The sequence below is a fragment of the Lentinus tigrinus genome (assembly GCF_003813185.1).
Source record: "Lentinus tigrinus ALCF2SS1-7 unplaced genomic scaffold L226scaffold_19, whole genome shotgun sequence".
In the NCBI taxonomy this organism is placed as follows: domain Eukaryota; kingdom Fungi; phylum Basidiomycota; class Agaricomycetes; order Polyporales; family Polyporaceae; genus Lentinus; species Lentinus tigrinus.
The window spans coordinates 163,344-184,134 of record NW_027137928.1 but is presented as its reverse complement, the minus strand read 5'-3'; the positions used below and the strand labels follow the sequence as shown (position 1 = coordinate 184,134).

At 55.0% G+C, this 20,791-nt stretch overlaps 6 protein-coding genes, 1 non-coding gene and 1 pseudogene across 8 annotated transcripts; 4 read left to right on the top strand and 4 right to left on the bottom strand.

The window, feature by feature from the left end:
- Window positions 1-111: 111 nt before the first annotated feature.
- On the top strand, window positions 112-2,871 carry L226DRAFT_614353 (kinase-like protein; the record flags this gene model as incomplete). The annotated part of the gene is made up of 10 exons (XM_067686627.1): window positions 112-463; window positions 548-636; window positions 688-784; window positions 842-1,168; window positions 1,224-1,289; window positions 1,346-1,395; window positions 1,447-1,581; window positions 1,630-1,739; window positions 1,798-1,880; window positions 1,941-2,871. 10 exons carry the CDS (start codon window positions 112-114, stop codon window positions 2,672-2,674), a joined length of 2,043 nt encoding a protein of 680 aa, XP_067533668.1. The 3' UTR covers window positions 2,675-2,871.
- A 51-nt stretch (window positions 2,872-2,922) lies between these two features.
- L226DRAFT_510975 (alpha/beta-hydrolase) lies at window positions 2,923-5,318 on the bottom strand (the record flags this gene model as incomplete). Its single annotated transcript, XM_067678279.1, has 13 exons — window positions 2,923-3,197; window positions 3,255-3,289; window positions 3,350-3,600; window positions 3,657-3,711; window positions 3,757-3,862; window positions 3,913-4,183; window positions 4,245-4,314; window positions 4,371-4,444; window positions 4,496-4,576; window positions 4,638-4,678; window positions 4,732-4,796; window positions 4,870-5,066; window positions 5,137-5,318. 13 exons carry the CDS (start codon window positions 5,316-5,318, stop codon window positions 2,955-2,957), a joined length of 1,671 nt encoding a protein of 556 aa, XP_067533667.1. The 3' UTR covers window positions 2,923-2,954.
- Window positions 5,319-6,500: 1,182 nt separating this feature from the next.
- L226DRAFT_614351 (kinase-like protein) lies at window positions 6,501-9,055 on the top strand. The gene is made up of 11 exons (XM_067686626.1): window positions 6,501-6,716; window positions 6,778-7,023; window positions 7,078-7,157; window positions 7,219-7,321; window positions 7,379-7,747; window positions 7,804-7,881; window positions 7,940-7,989; window positions 8,042-8,182; window positions 8,238-8,353; window positions 8,412-8,503; window positions 8,557-9,055. Exons 2-11 carry the CDS (start codon window positions 6,801-6,803, stop codon window positions 8,961-8,963), a joined length of 1,659 nt encoding a protein of 552 aa, XP_067533666.1. The 5' UTR covers window positions 6,501-6,716; window positions 6,778-6,800; the 3' UTR covers window positions 8,964-9,055.
- Window positions 9,056-9,135: 80 nt separating this feature from the next.
- L226DRAFT_553846 (Actin/actin-like protein) lies at window positions 9,136-10,891 on the bottom strand. Its single transcript, XM_067682953.1, has 7 exons — window positions 10,779-10,891; window positions 10,680-10,722; window positions 10,264-10,620; window positions 9,913-10,199; window positions 9,754-9,856; window positions 9,519-9,694; window positions 9,136-9,455 (listed from the first exon to the last, which is right to left on the bottom strand). The coding sequence occupies exons 1-7, from the start codon at window positions 10,824-10,826 to the stop codon at window positions 9,285-9,287; spliced, it is 1,185 nt and encodes a 394-aa protein (XP_067533665.1). The 5' UTR covers window positions 10,827-10,891; the 3' UTR covers window positions 9,136-9,284.
- A 65-nt stretch (window positions 10,892-10,956) lies between these two features.
- Window positions 10,957-16,670, top strand: L226DRAFT_614349 (uncharacterized protein). Its single transcript, XM_067686625.1, has 18 exons — window positions 10,957-11,196; window positions 11,245-11,295; window positions 11,349-11,402; window positions 11,455-11,570; window positions 11,627-11,759; window positions 11,812-11,888; window positions 11,947-12,114; window positions 12,165-12,338; window positions 12,391-12,744; window positions 12,800-12,969; window positions 13,020-13,164; window positions 13,216-14,266; window positions 14,319-15,725; window positions 15,782-15,796; window positions 15,859-16,003; window positions 16,077-16,123; window positions 16,203-16,290; window positions 16,343-16,670. Exons 1-18 carry the CDS (start codon window positions 11,073-11,075, stop codon window positions 16,470-16,472), a joined length of 4,449 nt encoding a protein of 1,482 aa, XP_067533664.1. The 5' UTR covers window positions 10,957-11,072; the 3' UTR covers window positions 16,473-16,670.
- Window positions 16,542-17,550, bottom strand: L226DRAFT_536598 (uncharacterized protein). The gene is made up of 4 exons (XM_067681147.1): window positions 17,155-17,550; window positions 17,047-17,098; window positions 16,893-16,980; window positions 16,542-16,825 (listed from the first exon to the last, which is right to left on the bottom strand). Exons 1-4 carry the CDS (start codon window positions 17,534-17,536, stop codon window positions 16,748-16,750), a joined length of 600 nt encoding a protein of 199 aa, XP_067533663.1. The 5' UTR covers window positions 17,537-17,550; the 3' UTR covers window positions 16,542-16,747.
- Window positions 17,551-17,653: 103 nt separating this feature from the next.
- L226DRAFT_t168 lies at window positions 17,654-17,727 on the top strand. The gene has a single exon. It is a non-coding gene; the product is annotated as a tRNA-Ile (tRNA).
- Window positions 17,728-18,445: 718 nt separating this feature from the next.
- L226DRAFT_584813 lies at window positions 18,446-20,758 on the bottom strand (annotated as a pseudogene; the record flags this gene model as incomplete). The annotated part of the gene is made up of 5 exons: window positions 18,446-19,072; window positions 19,124-19,284; window positions 19,339-19,834; window positions 19,910-20,662; window positions 20,716-20,758. Coding segments are annotated over 5 exons (2,080 nt in total), but the record flags the coding sequence as incomplete, so codon positions are not given.
- Window positions 20,759-20,791: the final 33 nt, after the last annotated feature.

Genomic DNA, 20,791 nt, shown 5'->3' with positions numbered 1-20,791 from the left:
GTAAGAGGAGTCGAATCTGCGGATCTCACCGTGGTTACTTTTGAACTCCGAGAGGCTCCGCCGAAATTGTGCTCTGTTGCCACCACCACAGCTTCTGCCGCAGTTGACATCATGCCTCAACCTGCTACACCGTTATACCCTCAATACACCGGACAATCCCCTGATGTCGCTGACTCGCACAACTTGTCTATAGCACCCTGGACCTCTGCGAGGGTGATAGAGAACGTCGACAGCGCTAGCAGAACCAGCTCGCCATCAGTCGGAACTCAGCCGGCTTCATCTCCGTTCCCGTCGGTTACCACAGATCCTGCTATCTGGGGCTCTCTTATACCACTAGGGCTGCATTCGGGCGACTGCATCATTACTCGCGTTGACTTTCGACGGCCTCAGACAAGGTATACCTTAGGCCGCGGCCCTGGAGAGACGGGGAATGACTTCTCATTCCCTGATGTCCGACAATTGGGTAAGTTTACAAGCAACCTGCGAATCGACCATTGAGTCCCTCCTACACTAACTATCTCTAACCTTTATGTTCACTGTAACACAGGTATAACCCAATGCGCTGTTGAGTGGGATGGCGATGAGTCGTCCGCCTCCGCCGTGACCATTACCGACTTATCGCATGGCAGCACTTGGGTGAGTTCACTGTCTTTTCGATATTCAAGTCATCCCCTGAATTAGGCACAGATCAACGGTGACAGGATTCAACATGGCGTGACTCGGTTGATACGGAACTATAACATCATCACCATTGGGGGCAGCCCCAATTCGACGCAAGCCCTGAGTCGGTATTCTTCTCCGCGTTCGTTGTGGATAGAAACAGTGCTCTGACTTCAAACAGGTTTCATGTTCCAATATTATCCTAGAGACCCAAGCTCTGAAGGCGACATTCCTCAGGAGTTGCGGAATTCCTATGACATTCAGCTGCCGCTCGGCCGCGGCGCGTATGCCACTGTAGTCAAGGCACTTCATGTACATGAGAAGCAGTGGTACGCGATCAAGCTGCTGAGCCGACGTGTCATGAACTCGGTGAGGGGACGTCTTGGTGGAGGAAGAGCTACAGGAGTGAGTATCGATACCCTCAAGAAGGAAATCGACGTGCTGTCGCGCCTTCGGCACCGGAATATCGTTGCATTCAAGGAAGCAGTGTACGGAGAACGTAGTGTTGGTGAGTAACGTTCAGTTGTCAAGCATAAGCCGTTCGTCCTCACCTTCAGCGCAAGGCATCGTGATGGAGTTTGTTTCCGGCGGTGATTTGGGAGCATACATGACTGAACGTCGAGTGTTGCGTGAGTGAGGTTTTGACGTTCGCATCTCACCGCAATCTCATGTCTATATGTCACAGAGGAACGTGAGGCCAAGTACTTCACTCGTCAATTATGCAGAGCTCTTGCGGTGAGTAACCAGTACTTCTTACTCTATCTATGAGCCTTGACGCGACTGTAGTATCTCCATGGCAACGGCGTAGTCCATCGAGACTTGAAGCCAGAGAACGTCCTCTTAACGAACGGCATACCGCGGGAAGTCAAGGTCGCCGACTTCGGTATGGCGAAGGTTGTTCATTCCATGACATGTTTGAAGGTACGTCGAGCTTCCTATGTTTGACATCATGCGCTTATCACAATTCAGACGCAATGTGGAACTCCTCTTTATATGGCACCCGAGATATCAGACGAGAACGTTGAACAATACGATGAGGCGGTCGATAGCTGGAGCCTGGGAGTTATGGTTTGTGTTATGTGGGTATCCGAAACGGGTGTTGCCTCGACACCGTGGCTCACTTCGTCCTACCATTAGGCTCTGGGGTCGCAGCCCCTTTTCAAGCGGCTCCAAGGAAATCAATTGGAACCTCTCGCAAGAGTTCGGCACGAGCTTGTTTGGTTAGTTTTCTTACTTCCGCACTACGCTACTACTAGTCAATATTGAGAATATCTTGGTAGGCGAAGACTTCCTACGCCACCTCCTCAATCGAGATCCTCAGAGCCGCATGTCACCGGAACGAGCTCGACGCCATCCATGGCTCTCGACCAAGAGGCGGCATCGAGCCCGACCTCTGTCGGTACACGAGGAACGGGTACCCATGGCTCCGCTACATGGGACAGCGCATCCGGGCGCTCGAGCTGGCGAGACTTGGGTCTTCCCCTGTGTCCCGGCCAATCTTGCTACCGGTGTGTGCGAACGCCGTGGTTTGCTGCAGGAGACTTCAAACCGGGACAATCATTCGAACCCGCGACCTGAACTACCAGGTTCATGCGCTTGTTCGAGCAGCTCTCAGAACTCGTCGGTTCAGACGCTCCAGACGCCATCTGCACCAGGTTGGACATGGTCGCCCTCACTTCCTGACAACGTTGTTGCGGACATACTACATCCACCACTCCGCATAGTCTTTCCGCCTGGCTTCCATGTCGTTCAAGAGGCAAACATAACAACGTACCGGACCGTCCCAGAGCTGTATGCTAGATGGTCTCGTCCCATGGCATCGTCGCGCTCGCATATCCAGCAGTTCTCTTCCGCCACTCCTATCTACCAGTGCGAGCCTGTCTTCGACATGGGGGAGTCTATGTCACGTCGACTCGGAGCGAAGCGTCTCCATCTTCCAGACGAAGACGAGTCAGGCCATTCGAGTTCCACTCGTGTCAAACGCGTGCGCACGGCTGAGGAGGACAATGGGTAGCTTATGGTTTCGTCGGGCGCAAGCACTGTATACGATGACTTACGGGATAAACGGATGCGTGCATACAACGTCGTTGAAGGCTCGCGCGTGGTGTGTATTGTATTTTGAAGATGTGATGTTGTAACATAGGTTCTATGCTGTATGCACGATTGAGCTTTGGATCGTTGCAAGTACGGACCCCAAAAGCCAGCTAGTGTAAGTATATATCATCAAATTGAGTTCCCGAGCTCATGGTCATTGCCAAGGTATACATCGTTGCGAAGTACTGTATGGTGTCCGATCAAAATGGGAAGCGCAGGCTGAGCGAACTGAGCTCGCTCATCCCGGCGAGTCGCTCGTCATCAGCGGCGAGCTTGAGTGGCTCGGCACCGTCGTTGAACTGAAGTGTCGCGCGGGTAGTGGTGTTGTATGTTGGCCACTGGATCCCGCTGTCTCCGTTGGGGTTCAGGTTGTTCACAAACCGGATGAAGTAGTCGGTCATGTCGCCTGGCCCGAAGGCGGAGAACAGGTCGTGTCCGTGAGGCTAGCCCATGGTTAAGTCAGTGTCGCGGATTGACTTTGGAATACAATGTTTACCCACGTATCCTAACGTCGAGACGTTCACGCGTGCACTCACTATGCAACACAAACCACTTCAGTTGTTGAGACATCCAGCATGAAAGGCGAGATACTCACGGAAGTTGTAGGCAGTACGTTGCGAACAGAACCTCTCCAGCAACTGACGGCGAGGCGCGTTGAAGAACCAGTCGCCCTGCATCGCTGCGATACGCTTGAACTCCGGCGTCACCGCATTCGCATCGCCAGTATCGAACGGAGAGCCCGCAGCAGGGTCAGATGGGTACAGCTCCAACACTTTCTTGAGATCGGCAGGAGTCGCGCCCGGGAACCAGTTCTCCGAGATGTAACTGACGAACTCGTCATCCGTACTACGGTGACCCGCGTCAGTTTTCAAGATTAGCAGAGGAGCAGTGATAAAGCGTACGTAATATTGAGGCTGCCGAGGGAGAAGAGTGTGCCCTCGTCCTTAACGTCACCTGCTAGGCTTTAGCTATGGGTCGATAGAAGCTGGAAGTCCTGCATACCGATGATGAAGGGCACGTCAGCCATCTTGCCATGGCGTGCGAGTTGCTGTGGGGTGTCCTGGACGAAGAGCCCGTCTGCGCGTGGGCCGTACACAGTGGCAAGGCCCTAGAGCAGATCATAAGCCACGGATCGGAGTCTCGTGCAGTCGAACATACCACGAAGCCAGTGGCAAATGGCGGGGTGTTGTTCACAGCTGCAAGCAGGCTATCCGTTGAGACCGTACGCAAGCACGCAAGAGAGTCGGGTGCGCCCTTGCACCCAACCTGGTCCACGATGAAGTCGTATGTTCCTTGTACCTCGGTGATGTCTCCTGTAGGAACGGAAGAACCCGAGCTCATGATGCCGGCGCGAAAAAGGCCCTCGCTGTCTCCTCCATTGCTGAAGAGCTGGGAGAAGACGGAAATAGCCCCAGCGCTCTCACCCCAGCTGTACGAGTGCACTCGTCAGCATTTCCTGTGCAGCGAATGATTGGCACAGGACTGCTTACATCGTAACCTTTTTCGGGTCGCCTCCAAAGGACGAGATGTACTTGCTGACCCAGCGGAGGGCAGCTCGCTCTATAGCATGATGCCTCGTGAAAAAATGTTGAATAGGATGGGGTGGAAATACGTACGATCCTGGAGACCCAGGTTCCCAACCCCTGCTTCTTTGACTTCCGCGCCGCCTAAGAAACCGAAACCGTTGACACTACGAGCAGCTGTTAGAATGTTAATTGTTGTGGGAAGAGTTTGAACCTACCGGTAGTTGACAGCGACGTATATAACAGGCTGTCCGAGGTCTATTGACCTTTGCACAATCGCTGACCCGTTATGTAGCGGCCTATGCACGATCGTCATCGGCTACTCTCGCTGTCGTTCGTAGACAAATAGATGATCCTCACGTCGCAGTTGACCCCACCGCGAAGGCGCCGCCATAGATCCACTGTTCGAATCGTCAGCTTAAACGCATAACCCCATCCACGAAAACGTACTCACGAATAGGATAGGAAGCTTAGCATCCGCAGAGGTGTTCGCAGGACGGATGACGTTCAGGTTTAAGCCTACACAAGTTTCCGTTCGTCAGGATCAGCGCTCTAAAATAAGCTGATACTGGTATGAATTCAAGTCACTTACAGTCCTCGCTTTGAGGTACGCTCGAATCGGCCGCGAACCGCCCTAAATACGGCCCAATGCTTTCCAGAACTTCCGGGGGCAGATTCGACGGCAGCGTCGATCCCTGCTGGATACACTGATTGCCGAACTTGGTAGCGTTTACGGTACCGTCGTATGCGTCAATAAGTCGGGGGAGACGGAACCGGAGGTCGCCGACGCTGTATCCATCCCACCGTAACAGTCAATATTCCGAGAACGCGAGATTGCAAGAACAGGTTGAGGACTCACGGAGGCTCTGCATACGGAATACCGAGGAAGCTTTCGACGGAGCCGTTCACCGTACCAAGCACGCTAGCCTGGTCGAGTTGCACATACGGACCGGTAGGGGCTAGCGAGGTAAATGCGCTAGTCTGGGAGAGGTGCCAGAAGTTCAAAAGCAGAAGCAGCTTTGTAGCAGAGAGAGACGGCATCTTGGAGAGATGTATATGACGGTGGATGCTTCAGGGAAAGACCGGAACGCAGCGCTGTATATGTACCAGTATGCGCCTGCCTTCAAAGTTTCGTCGCTTGAGACCTTAATCTGTTGAGTCACTGCGCGGGACCGTCTCCCCGGTACCGATTCGGAGCGCATCTCTTCGAAGCTGGTGATGAAACTTCGCTAGGGGTCGTGGTGGCAAGTTGCAGCGCTCACTGGTAGCCGGTAAACTGTGGGACCGAGAATCAGAGCAAGGGCTGTCATAATGTTCATTGTGGCTCTGCCGGCATGTGTCATGCTGTTCAGCAGTGACGGTCTTTCTGGAGTAACCCAGAACTCCGCGCTAGGTCCGGTGATGGGGAATATCTTTAATCTGTCAATCCGAGGCATGGGTCGGACAAGGTTACTCACCCAGTGGTCGCCTTTCAGGTGAGGAAAGCGCTGTTCACTATCGCGATCCGCGGGACCGAGAAAGTGAAAACACTCTCAGAACAACGGCGCCACGACTCACTTCCAGCTGGGATTATTGGGAACAGCAGTCAACGATTCAACGCTCCGCCGACCGGAGGATTCAGGAAGCACTGCATGCATTGTACTGAACACGTGGACAGAAGCTTCTCCGCAACGTCCCCTCCACACAACGCCACGACGCTCGTGCTGTGTGACTGGAATAGCCAGAGCGAGAGAGGAATGACTAGAAGCAGTAGCCGCAGGACGAAAAGAACGACGAGGAGCAACTCAAACTTGTTTCGGGCATGTTGGAATTTGAGACGCCCATAGACACTTACCGGACCGCCCGCGGACCGTAGTTCCCTTTAACTTACTTACCTCAGGAGGAGTAACGCTCTTCAGTTCAACTTCCAGCATTGACGATCATAGTGATGTTCAACAGCACATCTTCATCGCTGAAAAGGATTGTCAAGCTGGCACTGGAGGAGGACGAGGACCACGTATTATGGTAAATTGATTCCCACCATTGAACGGCACACAGTTGCTTTGAATGATTGTCTTTGTTTCGTTCCAGAGCGCAACTGCGTAGTAAAAAGGTTTACTTCAGACCCGGCGGCAATGGAAGTCAAACGAATCGCCGTCATTCTCAACTGTCTTTGTCCTAGGCCTCCTATCATTTCTCGAGGTGAAGAAGAGCGATGCGCCGATGCCACTGGACCATTGTCAACTATTACGTTGGCATTCTGAAGCTTTGGCAACAGACTTGCTTTCCGTCGACTTTCAACATCTGCATTGCAGAGTCTCGCACTCACCACGCTTTGTTTTTGTGGCCCTACTTAAGCTGCACCATGCCGCACCTCCCGGACTCGCTATCTCCTTCCTTACCTCCGCAGGACCAGCGTCGATATCGAGGTCCTTCAACAGATTCTACTTGATCTCCCCAGTATGTGTCTCAGCAGTACCGCAGCTTCCTATCCTACTGGTTCCGTCTCACCGTCACGCAGGGGTAAACCACTCCTCGATCATCATGACCGACTCCGTATCGCCGAGTTCCCCCGTCAAGACCCAACCGTCCACGCAAGCTCCATTGCTCGAAGACAGTGATATTTGGGGAACTCTCGAAGTCTTATCGAAAATCTCGAGCGAAAAGCGTACTATCCAACTCAAGCGTCCCAAAGGCTGCTATGTCATCGGTCGTCAACACATCGCCAATGTAGTCGACTTACCTTTTCCGGAAAAGCCGAGGATGAGTGAGTGACTTGCTGCATCTCCCCGCCATCCATCTTTCTGACTTGTGTACATAGGCGGAATCCAATGTTCGTTTACAGACGTTGGTTGCGGCGCCATCAGGATTACGGACCTTGGCTCAACTAACGGAACATGGGTGCGTGTTGCAGCCCATCATATCCTACTACCGTGGTTACTGAGGTGCGGGGCGGGGTAAGGTCAACAACGTGAAACTCTCAAAGGCCCGGAAGCCGCAGAGTATGATCGTGAGGGGAAGTTCTACGATCTCCTTCGGTTGGTGTTCAAGTTCCCAACGCGATGGTATGTTGGCCTTCGTAGGCATTTTACTGAGGGCGGCGAGTGCTCATACTTTCCCAGAATTCAAACTCGTGCCTCGTCACCGTGATCAAGCCGGATGTTTTTGCGGAGGGTCGTTTGCCGTCGCGTCGCAGTCCGACACAGATGTCGACTTGGACGCGGATGTTCTCGATGATACCTACCAGCTTTTAGATTTTCTTGGAGTGGGTGGACTTGGACAGGTGAGGAAGGTGCTCCACGGCAAGAAGAAGGAAGTATTCGCCATCAAATTCGTTAACGAGGGCACCCAATATGTCGACATATCGACCGCTGCTGGGCGTCAACTCCGCCAGAAGCCCCTTCAGGAAGAGATTGATATCTTGAAGCAATTGTGCCATCCGAACATCGTCGGTTACAAGGATGAATGGAGAGGATCTAATGGTCGTTTGGGTATGTGAACCTTTGGACGGTTTCGTGCAGAAAGTACTGACCATGGCCCTTGCCAGGGCTCATAATGGAATTCATGCCCGGAGGCGATCTCCATCATTATATCCGCCATCATTCTACCGAAGAGAGGGGTCTGCGTGAGTCTTTCTAGCTAATTCGGATCACTTGGAATGAACCGACACTAGAGGTGTACAGGGGAATGGAAGGCGAAGTACTTCACCCGACAGATTTGCGATGCGCTGGTGGTACGTCAATTCACTGATTAACGACGAATGCTGCATGTCTCATAGACCTTAGTATCTTCACGGGAAAAGGATCGTCCATCGTGATTTGAAGCCCAACAACGTACTTCTTACGGACGGAGATCCTCCGATCGCAAAACTCGCCGACTTCAATCTGGCAAAGACAGTGCTGAATACGGACACCGCCCTGCTATCGGTATGTCGTCTCTCGGTGCAATGATGTTATGCCCGACCGACTGATGAGTCAACAGAATGTGTGCGGAACGGACTTGTACATGGCTCCGGAAATCAAGCAGGGAAAGCAATACAAGACCACCTACGACAAGGTGGTAGATAGTTACAGTCTTGGAGTCACCCTCTTGATGATGTGCGTCGTCGTCATGTTCACAACCTCTGAAGTGGTGCTAACGCTAATGCTCATGCAGGCTTTGGGGTCAATGGGCATACCGGGACCCGAACGCGGAACACAAGCAGCTCGACATGAAACGCCTCCAGTCGGACCAAGTCAGCTTGGAGTGTGAGTACTACATGGCTGTTTCCGTGGCTGCGCCAACTCATCTGGTAACACAGGCCGGGATTTCAACGCCAGACTCCTGCGTGAAAACCCACGAAGTAGGATGACTGCCCAAAAAGCACTCGAGCACCGTTGGCTCGCGGGTGCTGTCTGGCGGCGCGACTTAGAGGATGATACATGCAGTTGGACCGATCAAGGAGACGCCGACGATACAGCTACCTATCCTCAAAAGCGCAGTACCAAGGCCGTGTCTTCCCGGTCGGAATGGCAGGAGAGCGACTTCCTTCTCCGTGAGATGAAGACAGTCGAGGAGGAGCCAGCTTCTGGTACTAGTCAACGCTTTGACCCCCCGGGAGCTCCGGGAGCTTCTTCTCTCTTCGATCAGTTCATGAGGGCTCGCGAGGGACGCAAGTCAGGAACGTCTGCATTCCATGACTCTCTCTTTGGTTCCTCGTTCGACTAGCGTACTCCTCTTGGTCTATATCTCCTTGTTTGCATTCTATAGCGTACTGTGTCAATACTTTCACCATGCGGATCGTGGTTATTCGTACCTGCAAACACGTCGTGAACGCGATACACAACAACGCCCATCATCGTCGGAGCTTCGGGTCCTCACATGTGCTGCACACGAAGGGGACGACGAGATAGTTTGTAGCTTAAAGTGCGTGTGCGATCCGTCATTCAGTGAAGTTGTTACAGCATGAGTACAATACTACCAAACCGTCCGTCCGGCCTCTGTTGTGCGCTACATGCCCGGCATGTTTCGGTTCCTCCTAGCCAGACTCTAGTTCTCGCCGCGGCCGAGCTTGTCCAGCGCACGCACGCCCTGCTCGAACCACTCCTCGCGCGTAACCCAGAACTCCTCGCGGTTCTTCATGATGTCGGCGAGCACGGCACCGCCGAGGAAGACCATGTGCTTTCGGCGCGGGGGGTCCTCGATACGGATCTTGAATTTCTGTACCAGCAAAGTCAGCACGAGCGCGGGGAAACATGAGATGGGGAGCGTTGAATGACGCACGTTGAGCCGTGAGGGGTCGCCGTTGAGCACGCGCGTGAGGTACAACTGCTTCATCTCCTTCTCGAGTCGACTTGGCAGGCCGGGGTACATACTTGAACCGCCAGAGAGGACGACGTGCTTGTAGAGCTCCGTACGGACATCAACTGGGGCCGTCTGGATCGTCTGGAAGAGCATTTCTGTGGGACATGCGCGGCTAGTGAGAATTCGAAGCAACGGTAAATTGTCGTTGGCGTACCTGCTACTCCAGGCTGCTCGACATCTACCAAGTTGGGCTGGAACATGCACTCTGGTGCCTCAAACCGCTCCGATCCGATTTTGATGACACGTCCGTCAGGAAGCTGCGGACGGGTTAGTCGATACTCCCTGTCGTGCGAAAGATTCATCGGTCACGCACAGTGTAGGTCTCAACAAGCACCGTCGTCTCCTCCGCTAGCCGCGTGTCGAGATCCAGATCGTAGCTCACGTAGCACAACTTCTCCTTAATCTCCCGCACGGTTTCGAAGTCTGCTGTCCGGTTGAAGGCGTATCCGCGCATAAGGAGCAGCTTGATCAGATAGCGTGTCACATCGCGCCCAGCGATGTCCAGTCGTCTTGTTAAGTGGGGGAGAGCGAAGCCGTCGTATACAGGCACGATGTGCGTAACACCGTCTCCGGAGTCGACGACAACACCAGTCGTCAAACCTATGGGCAAAACACGCCTCCGTCTATGTCTCCGTCTCCGTCTCCGATCGAAGGACGTACATACCTTGCGCATAGAGCGTCAACACAGCCTGAATAGCGACATACACTCCTTGGAACCCATAATCCTCGAACATGACCTGCGCCATCCGCTGCCGATTGACCTTGGGGTTCATAGGCGGCTCGGTGAGGAGGACTTTGCGGCCACGGGTATCGACGCGGAGCTTCTCGTCAAATGTATAGTCCCAGAGCAGCTTCATGTCCTCCCAGTTGCGCACGATACCGTGTTCCATGGGCTGGGTGACCTGCAGATAGTTGCGGTTTTCCGCTGCCTCGTCGCCGATCATGACGTCCTTGATCACTGCAGACCCCGCTACGCGCTCCTCTGCACGCAGGATGGGGCGACCAACGATGGACGGGAAGACTGGAGACCATAAGTCAGCATTAAATGACCTGTTCCTCTCGTATATCGCTCGTACACACCATATTCTGGGAAGTTAGAGCCAGCATAGCCGACTTTCACGAACTGCGCGAAATAATGAGTCTCCGGTATCCGGCTGGCATCTAAGGATATTAGCTCACGCCGGTACCGTTGTCGACGACTAGAGGCACTGAAGGGTCCGTGGCCATGGCTGGGTAAGGTGGGGGAGGATGGGGATGAGGAGGTCGTCGTGGTCGATGTGCAAGATGAGGCGCGCTCGCCGCAGGCTCCAGAGCGCTTGCGCCGCGTCGCCGCGCGCGTCGTCCTCGTCGCCCTTCACCGCGAGCCACATCTTCCTCGTCGCCCCCGACGCACTCCACGCCGCTCTACGCCTCACCAACGCGCGTCTCTACGTCGAATCGTCTATCTTACTGCTGGAGAACGCGAACTAAGCCATGGCGCGCGGGGTATCCTCGCCTGCGCCCAACCCTCTGCCGAGAGTCTCCTTTGTCAAGGTCTCCGACGAGGTCAACCAGAAGAACCCCGGCGTGCACGACAACGTGTCGAAAACATATGGCTGTGAGTACATTTTGTGGGTCCAAGCAAAACGCAGCTGAGTTTGTGCAGACAATGATGGCTCAGAGTTCCAGCGGCCCGAGTACTACATTCGCTACATCGGTAGGTGGCTCCTCGTTCTCCTCTTTTCACTTGGAAACTCACGCGTGCTATAGAGCCCCTCGAGAGCGATCTCGCGGTCCAGGTTGAATACGACATGGACGAGCAAGGTGCGCTTATTCATCCTCGCGCTCGCGCGCCGCGCGACCTGACTCGCTACAGACCAGGAATGGCTCGATGCGCTCAACAACGATAGGAAGTCTCAGCAGCTGGACAAGGTATCCTACGAGACTTTCGAGATTGTGATGGATAGACTGGAGAAGGAATGGTTTGATCTGGTGAGTGCTCTTTCGTGAAACTACCACCACGGGTCGTCGGCCAATACCCCACGTAGACCAAGAACATCCCAAAGTCCGACATGGGCCTACCATCTGAAGACTCGACATGCGCGATCTGCGACGACTCCGAGGGAGAGAACACTAACGCCATAGTCTTTTGTGACGGCTGCAACCTTGCTGTTCATCAAGGTCCGCATCCCTCCTCTCTTCGTGCTCAGGACACATCCTCACATATACGCAGACTGCTATGGTGTGCCCTATATTCCCGAGGGACAGTGGCTCTGCAGGAAATGCACCGTCTCGCCCGAGAATCCAGTTGTGAGCATTACTCCGAGTTTCTCGGATTCCACCTTGAAACTCACTGTACGCACTGCAGGCCTGCATCCTATGTCCCAACGAAGGTGGCGCATTCAAGCAGACCGTATCCGGCGACTGGGTCCATTTGCTGTGTGCCATATGGATTCCGGAGACCAGTGTGGCGAACGAGGTCTTCATGGAGCCCATCACCGGCGTAGAGAAGATCTCGAAGCAGCGATGGAAGCTGGTTAGCAATGTGTGTAACTCTACGCGGGAATCGATGCTGAGATATCCTAGAGGTGTTCCGTCTGCGAAGTCAAATACGGCGCATGCGTGCAATGTACCAAGGCATCCTGCTTCACGGCATTCCACGCAACGTGCGCACGCAAGGAGAAGTTTCTCATGCCAATGAAGGCCACCCAAGGCTCCGAGGCGCCAACTCTCGCATGCTATTGCGAGAAGCACCTGCCAGTAAGTACCCGTGTTCTGATGAACATGCTCGCTACTGACCGAGTAACGTCAGCGCGAACAAGCCGAAGCGAGGGCGGCGATGCACAGAGCCGAACTCTACGACACTGACGGTGACAACATCCACCCCAGTCCGAAGTCCAACAAGACGGCGCGCGCATACAACAAGCAGTACAAGCCTGGTCCCCCTCTTGTCCCCCGTATCATCGTCCATCGCATCCTCCAGTATATCTCGAAGATCCACATTCGGCATAAACCTGAGTTTGTAAACATGGTGTGCAAATACTGGAGTTTGAAGCGCGAGGCAAGGCGAGGTGCTCCGCTCCTGAAGAGGCTGCATCTGGAACCTTGGACTGCGTCGCCCGGAAGCAAGCAGCAGACGGACGAGGAGAAGGCGATGAAGCTCGATGTAAGTCAGTATCTGTGTCTCCTCTGGATAGTATTGACCGATGACCTATATGCAGCACATGAAGCGTCTGCGGTTGGACCTTGAACGACTCCGTATCATCGCAGACGTTGTCCAACGTAGGGAGCGGAATAAGCGCGACCAAGCAGACGCTATACAGAGCGTTCTCTTGCACTTCTTCTTCCCGCACGAAGGATTCCTCCGGCTTGCATTTGAGAACATCACGTCGTATGTCTATATGATGCAACGTGTGTCGATCCCGCTGATCAGCTTCGTAGGCTTGATCGTCAGGAGTACTTCAAGTCACCCGTCAGCAAGGTGGAGGTTCCGGACTACTACGACATCATCAAGAACCCGATGTGTTGGGACATGATTGACAGCAAGCTTGACCGACATGAGTACCTCGACCTAGCAGAGTTCAAGGTACGTCCGCGTTACTCTCATTATATCGATGTGTCGCTGAATATGGGACAGCGCGACATCTATCTTGTGTTGAACAATGCGAAGACCTACAACCAATCGAACACGGCGTTCTACAGGACCGCAGTGCGAATACAAGCAGCTGCTGATGCGGAGCTGGCGAAGCTCGATAGGTTGATGCATCATCCTGCCCCTTCCGCACCGAACCCAGTCTCTTCAGAGCCAATTCTGCCGCCTGAGCCTGTTCCACCTAATCCTGCTCCTGAGCCTGTTCCACCTAATCCTGCTCCTGAGCCTGTTCCGCCTAATATGGCTCCTGAGCCTGTTCCGCCCAACTCTGCTCCTGAGCCCGCTCTGCCTGGATCTTTTCCTTCTGAATCTGTAGATGTGGTCATGGAGTCCATCGACACGGAAGTTGTCGAGGAGAAACCGAACATCACGGCCACTCCCGAGCCGGTTATACATGATGATAACCCACCACCAATAGGCGACCTGGAGCCCCCTCTGGATATCCTTGATCTCCTTGTTTCGGAAGAGGCTGTTCGCCACGACACCGACTACATCATGACCTCCGCCCCAATCCAATCCCTGCTAAACTACGAGCTCCCGCTCATCCGCCCACCACCGCCTCCGCCGCCTCCACTTCCAGCTCCCCGGCAGAAGATCCAGAAACCACAGCCCGCCAAAGCAAAGATCGACAGGAAAACCGCGATCGAACGCAAGAAGCAGGAACGCAAGCAGGCACTCGACGCGTCTCCGGGCTTCCGAGCCCCGCGCACCCGCGCTGCCATGGCCGCCGCTGCGGCTTTCGAGGCCGAGGCAACTGGATCAGGCACTCACTCTCAGACGCCTGAACTGGAGGAGTCTGTTGCCGGCCCTTCGTCGTCGGGTGGTCAGACCCCTGGTTCTGATCGGCCCAGGCGAGGGCGGAAGTCGGCTGCGGAGAAGGTTAAGGACGTCCCGATTGCAGTGGAGGACGTCGACAGCAGGCAGTCGTTCAAGATGTTCGAGGTCGGCTGGATATTGCCGGCCGAGCAGAGACGTGGGGGCCGCGCCCCGCTTGAGAGAGGCCCTGTTCCTCCACCTCGAAAGCGGGCAAAACATTGTATGTCACTCATGTTCAGATTGTTTCTAGAGGAGCTGACGTGTTGTTTCAGCTCACGACAAGTCGCGGTTGTCTAACGTGAGTCCCGCCCCGGCACCTTCAGACTCACAGTCGGCTCCAGTCGAGCGTTCAGTGGAGGAGATGCCCGCGCCAGGTGCGTCCATCGCAGAGTCGGTGGCAGGGACGGATGCGTCACATGCTAAGGAGCTTCCACCGCCTGGGGAGGCCGGCCCTCCACACGTATCCACGCCCATTGCGGAAAGTGCGCCGCCAGGCGCAGTGGAAGTACCGCAAAGCGATGTTCCCGACCCTCCAGAAGCTTCGTATGTCCCTGCAGATCACCGCACGTCTCCGTCGCCTCGGCCTAATGTTGCCGAGGAGCCCGCGGCACCGGCACCTACGAACACGGAGGAACAGCCTGAGGTTCCTTCTTCAATGCCCGCATCTGCACCCGAGGCCAAGGCAGGAGAAGAGGACGCCATGGACACTGAACCTACAGATCTTCCACAACCACTTGAGGCATCCACGCCTGCCAGTCCACCACAAAGGCAGCCGAGTCTCGTATCCTCGGAGGTCACCAAGGCACCGCCTCAGCCCGTGCTCGTTGAACCAGAGGCTACTGCAGTGCCTATGGAGGTAGACGAGGCTGCGGTCGCACAACCCGACGTATCAGCGGAGGAGGGGCGCGTAGAGACCATCGTCGAGTCCAGCCATGAAGTGACGCTAGACGAGGATCCAAAGGAGTCGCCGGAGGAGGCGTCCGTCGACAAACCTGGAGAGGCAGTATCCAACGTCATACCCGATGCGCCTGTGGTTGAACCGGTCCACGATGCAGCCAAACCGCAAGAGAATGCACCTTCACCCACACCTGTCAAGAACACGGAGGCAGAGTCCAAGCTGGAGCCCACTCAGGCACTAGCAGGCAAACGCGAACCGGAGGCACCAGCAGGACCCGAGGCAGCACCAGCAACCGAGTCTCAGCCTCAGCCCAAGCCCGAGGAGGAAGAGGAAGAGGAAGACAATGCGCCGCGAAAGATCATCTGGATCGAGACGCTCGACACCCCCGCGATACGGCGCGAGAAGTCCCGCCGCCAGAGGGCCGAAAAGCAGGCCAAGCTGCAGCGCGCCGCCGCCGAAGCCGCTGCCGCCGAGCGACGCGCCAAGGGCCTGCCCAGCCCCGAGCCGGAGCCGCAGCCAGCTGCTGGGCCGTCCAAATCCCAGAAGCAGACAGACGACGCGATGGACGTAGACAACGACTCTGACTTGACGGACCTGTCGGACTTGGAGAGCGAGGAAGGGTCGTCTGCTGCTGCACCTGCTCCCGCTCCTGCTCTCCCTCCGCCTCCGCCCCCGGCCCCGCCCAAGCCGGCTCGTCGGAATAGATGGAGGCCGCCTGAGCCTGATGAACCGGGAGTCATCAACCTGGGTCCGGGTGAGAAGGTCGAAGGCGGAACGCTAGGTACGTTTCACCTACCTCTTGGTATTAGCCAACTAAGGAGCTTCTTCCTCGTGTAGTATGGGCCAAGCTAGGTACGTATCTCATCTCACTGGCCGACGAAGTCAGGCGGGCGGACCTTGCTGACGTGCTGCAGATTCATATCCGTGGTGGCCGGCAGTCGTGTTCGAAGACGACGACAAGGAGGTCCCGAAGAGCGTGCGCGGCCGCTGCCCCGCGCCTGGCGACAACTCGGTGGTCCTCGTGCGGTTCTACGAGAAGAATCGTAAGAATAACAACTGGTGTGTACATCGTTTCATTGTGTTGATGTGTGTCTGGGACGGACGTTGGTTGACGGTTCGGGTAACTTCACAGGGCATGGGTCAGGCTGCGGAACTTGCGGTACCTCGGCGAGGACGATGGTGCGTGCTTTCCTTCTGACTCTTGGTTACTCCCGGCGAGTGGACGTATGCGAAATGAATCTAACCCTTCGTGATGTAGCTCTTGATGCACAGATGCTCGCGCCTGCCAGCAAGTACCAGCATTGGCGAAACAACAGCCGCCGTACCGAGTGTCGTAATGCATACCAGTAAGTCGGTATCTATCCCCCAATCCATGACAGGCCTGACATGTTTGAATAGGGACGCTCTTGCGGAGATGGAAGCCGAGGACGAGGCTGCTATGCAAGCCGCCCAGGATGCGGGGGCCGACCTCGCGGATGCGCTCGGGGCTGACAGTCCCATGACGGATGTTGAAGAGGAGGAGGAGTAGGAGTTGGCGTGTTGTACGGATGTGTTCAGTGGCCGTTGCTGACTAGGAGGTGTATGCTGTACGATGGTATGACGGACTTAGATATGGCACATGGATTACTGGTCGCAAAATACTGATGTTCAACTTCTACGATACTGTACTAGACTTATCATACATGACGCGGTAAACTACAACATACAATGCACTGTCCAAACACAGAAGGGATACAGCAACGAGTAGCAGAGCACGGTGATAGACAGCAAACGAGGACAGAGGAGGTGGATAGGGTCGCGGGGCTAGACCTCGCCATAGAAGACAGATTGCGTGTACTGCGTGTCGGCACTGCCTTCCTCCGTCAGCAGGATCTCCTTAACCTGCGCAGGTGGATGAGCAACCAGTGAGTTTGGAGGCGGGGGTCGACAACGAAAGAGGCTGACGAACCTCAGGTGGAGGGTTGAGACCAAGTGAATGTGCTCGCTCCCACCGCTCGAGGCGGCTGACTCCAACGCAAGGGCCGTACTCATACGACCTATGAGATGTGAATGTCTGAATTTACTGGCGCATGTAAGATGGGTGGGTATGCGTTGAAACTCACAGATCGAACACTCGGAGGATATGGTTGACCATGGTCTGTCCCATAGCGTGCACTATCCCGCCATAGTGTCAATTGACAACCGCCTTCTCGCAGTATATGCGCACTCACCGGGCTCAATGTCCCCCATCTTGCTCCGCGCCTCACCATACAGCTTTCTCCACCGCTTGTCCGACACATTCAGCGGCTCCTTCTGCCGCACCTCCTCCACAGGCTCCTCGGCCGTTTCCTCATCATTGCTCGCCACCGTCGGCTGTGTCTTTAGTGTCAAACGCCTCTTCTTGACTGTGGGTACGCTGAGCTCATCGTCCGAGCTTTCAGAGATGACGATAGCCTCCGCGGAGGTGGGGTTGGAGGATGCTCTTGTGGGGTGTTTCCGTGTGGTCTTGGACGCTTTGCCAGCAGCTGTGCCGGAGGCTGTTCGTTTCGATGTAAACGATAGCTTCGCTTGCTTCATAGGTTCAATCGACTTAAAGGTCTTTCGAGAGGGCATGGTGGTTAGATTCAGAGCAAGGTACTTAGCAACGCTGAACATGAGAAACGATGGACGGCAGCGCCAGGATGGGACCTGGTTACAGCTATAGCATTTTAACACAAGCAAACTTCTATTGGCCGACTAGCTCAGTTGGTTAGAGCGTGGTGCTAATAACGCCAAGGTCGTCGGTTCGATCCCGGCGTTGGCCAGTGCTAAGATTTTCCCGCTCTCTGGAAGAGTTTTACTCTTGACATGCGCCTACAAGCTCTGCACGAGTGAGTCAGCGCCTCTTATTCAAGGCCCGGACGCGTGCTTGTCTCCGGTCGCTCGTCAGAATAAGTATGGGGAGAACAGGGACATAGCGATGTCGCGCAAGTGCATTGCATACATGAATGCATTGTGGTTTGTGGTTTCGAAACAACTTGATACATGCATTGCAAGGCAACAGAATATACTGGTCAATATAAAATACAAAGCCGTCCTCTCGAACACTGCCGCAGGAACTCACTACACGCGCAGATACACATGAGACAGCTACCCACCTGCGTTCAGACGTGAGCGTGAGGATTCTCCTTTCTTCATCATGCGCTGCTTAACGGAGAGGCGTGCAGGTTCGACATCCTTGGGACTCATGTTGCCAGTGTCCTCGTCTTGCCTTCGTCGTTTCTCTCTTGCAACGGGCTTGCCGGAGAGCCAAAAGAGTTCAGGCATGAGGCGAGCCACGGACGTGTCCACATTCACATGGCCAAGAACCGGCTGGAGATCGCTCCCTGTCGATATCGACATGCTACCGATGTTGTGGCTGTGAGGACAAATCAGCAATTCGATTGGGGCCTGTTCCGCCTTCTCCCGGAGCGCAAACCGGTCATCGTATTTGTCGTTCCGTGCCTTCTGGTTCTCGTACAACCGGAACACCTGGTCGAGGTAGCCGTGATGTGACAAGAAGCCCTTCAACTTGCAAGGATCTGATGCTGGTGTACCGCCGCCGCCGCCGCCGGCAGATGTCGTCCCGGACTTGAAGGATTGCAGAACCTTGCCATCGTCGACAGTCGTCGTATGAGGGGAGGGGAGTTGCTCGTCCATATCTTCATCTGAGTCCGGGGGTAGTGGTATGGCTTCTCGTGCGTCTGCGGCAGGGCTGGCTGTGTCGGTCTGTGGAACAATAGGCACAGGCGGGCGAGGGGGCTCCTTAGGGATAGAGATGCCGTACAAGGTCCGCATCCGGGCAAGGTCGATGTTCCGGTAGGACTTGTAGCACCCCTCGTGCAACTGATTGACGATCATCTGGAGCACAGCGTTGTCATCAACCTGGTAAGGAGGTTCCACAAGCTGCATTTGCCGCAGTTTCGCCCTCCCACCGAGCTTGATGCCTCGGACGACTGTGTAGCTTTGGTATGTACTCGTGACTAGCTCTTGCAGTGCGTTATCCACGATGGGATGATGCTTGAGGACGAGGAAGTCAAAGGCGTGGATGAAGGACTCCAGATCGTCGGACAGACGGTATGGCTTCCTAGGAAAGTTCACAGCCAAAGCAGAGCGGAATTGCCACGTGTCCTGAAGTACATGTAAGCATTGAGTTCAGACGGCACTAGTGAGACAACGTACCGTGTGATCAGGTTCCACCGGACCAGAAGCGAGCTCGCATAAGACACGAGAAAGGTCCCAATCAATGAGGATGCCTTTGAGGGTGTAAGGGTCGATCAGGATGTTCCCAATGCTGATATCACGATGTAAGACTTTGGCTAACTGCCATGCTTCATAGTGAGCTGACGAGGGGTGAACATGAGTCCATGGCAGGCCTATGATCCGAAAAGACTCACCGCGAACAGCATCTGCGAACACGAGTGCAAGTTGCCTGAAGTTCGTGAAACTTTCCAGCGGCAGTCCAATTTCAACAGTCGCCATTCGATAATGAATGCGAGGGACCGGAGGAGCTGTTTCGAGGTGGTACAGAAGGTCCTGGATCTGGGTCCTCTGCGCCCGCATACCTCCGACATCACCGCCACAGATCAGTGTCGGAACTCCGCGTACGCCGCAGCTGGCCATCCGCTCGTAGACTAGGTGTTCAGGACGCGTGCGGTTTGGAACGTAAGGCCGCCAGTAGTCCTTGAGGAAGCAAAGGCGACGTCCAACGATGTCGTATGCGGCGTAACCTCTGGTGCAGCGGCCGACGAGTGAGGTCGAAGAGAAGTGAGCCTTGCCGATGAGGAATGATCGCGCCTTTGGTGTGGCCGGGGGTGATGATGAAGGGGGATCTTGAGCGCATGAGGATGGGTCTGGAGGAGGTGGCGGAGGGAAGGGATCATCGGGGAATCCCTCGTCAGGGGGTGCTGCCATCGGCATGATGTCCACTCGGTAGATAGGTTGTCCATCAGGAGTGGCTTGCTTAACGAAGGATCGGATCGTCTCATGTACCGCCGAGTCCTTGGCTAGAGCTTTGAACATAGTCGCTTCGGCCTTGGAAGCGAGCTCAACGGTCTCGTCATATCCAAGCTCTGCGTCCGACATCTGCGCCATTTTCCAGAGGAAGTCGTGGAGCGGGGATTCGGGTGTGGTCCAGTCGAACTCCTCGGAGATGACGCCGCCACCCCGATCGAAGTAGCACAGACGTGCGAGGTGATCCCAAACGTAGATGGCATAGGAGAACCTGCGGTGCTGGTTGTCGAATACGTTTAGCATGTACTCAACGAACTGCTCTACAGCTTCCCAGCCCGAGGCTGTATCCCGGATGAACGGCTCAGCTTTGGGGGTGTTGGTAGTACTGTTCTGGTCGGTAGTATTCGCAGACGATGAGGAGGCCGCGGCGGGAGGTGTCTTCGAGAAGGAGAAGGCCGTATGGGAGAGATTGTGCTTGACTTCGATCGGAATTGCCAGCCAGTGCCACGACCGTAGATCAACGTGAGTAGGCTCGGCTGCTTTTGTGTCCTTGATCGCGCTCTTCTCTTCACGCTTGGTGTTCTTCTCCTTACCCGTCGTATCCATCGTGGTGGCCTTCACAGCCATCGGCTTGTTCAAGTAGATCCCCACGTCGTTCAACTTATCGGTGCGCTTGCTGTGTCCGTCCTTCGCCTGGTGGGTGGAGGTATCTAATACGCGAACGTTCTTGGCAGATGCGGCTTTGAAGACGGAGTCGATAGTCGTCGACTGCAAGAAGTGAGCGGGATGGAAGCGCAATCATAGAGCAATTTTGCACCTACCAAGAGCGATTGAATATCCTTCTCGATACTCACTTTACTGAGGTTCGCACCCTTGAACTTCTTCCGGTCTGCCTCC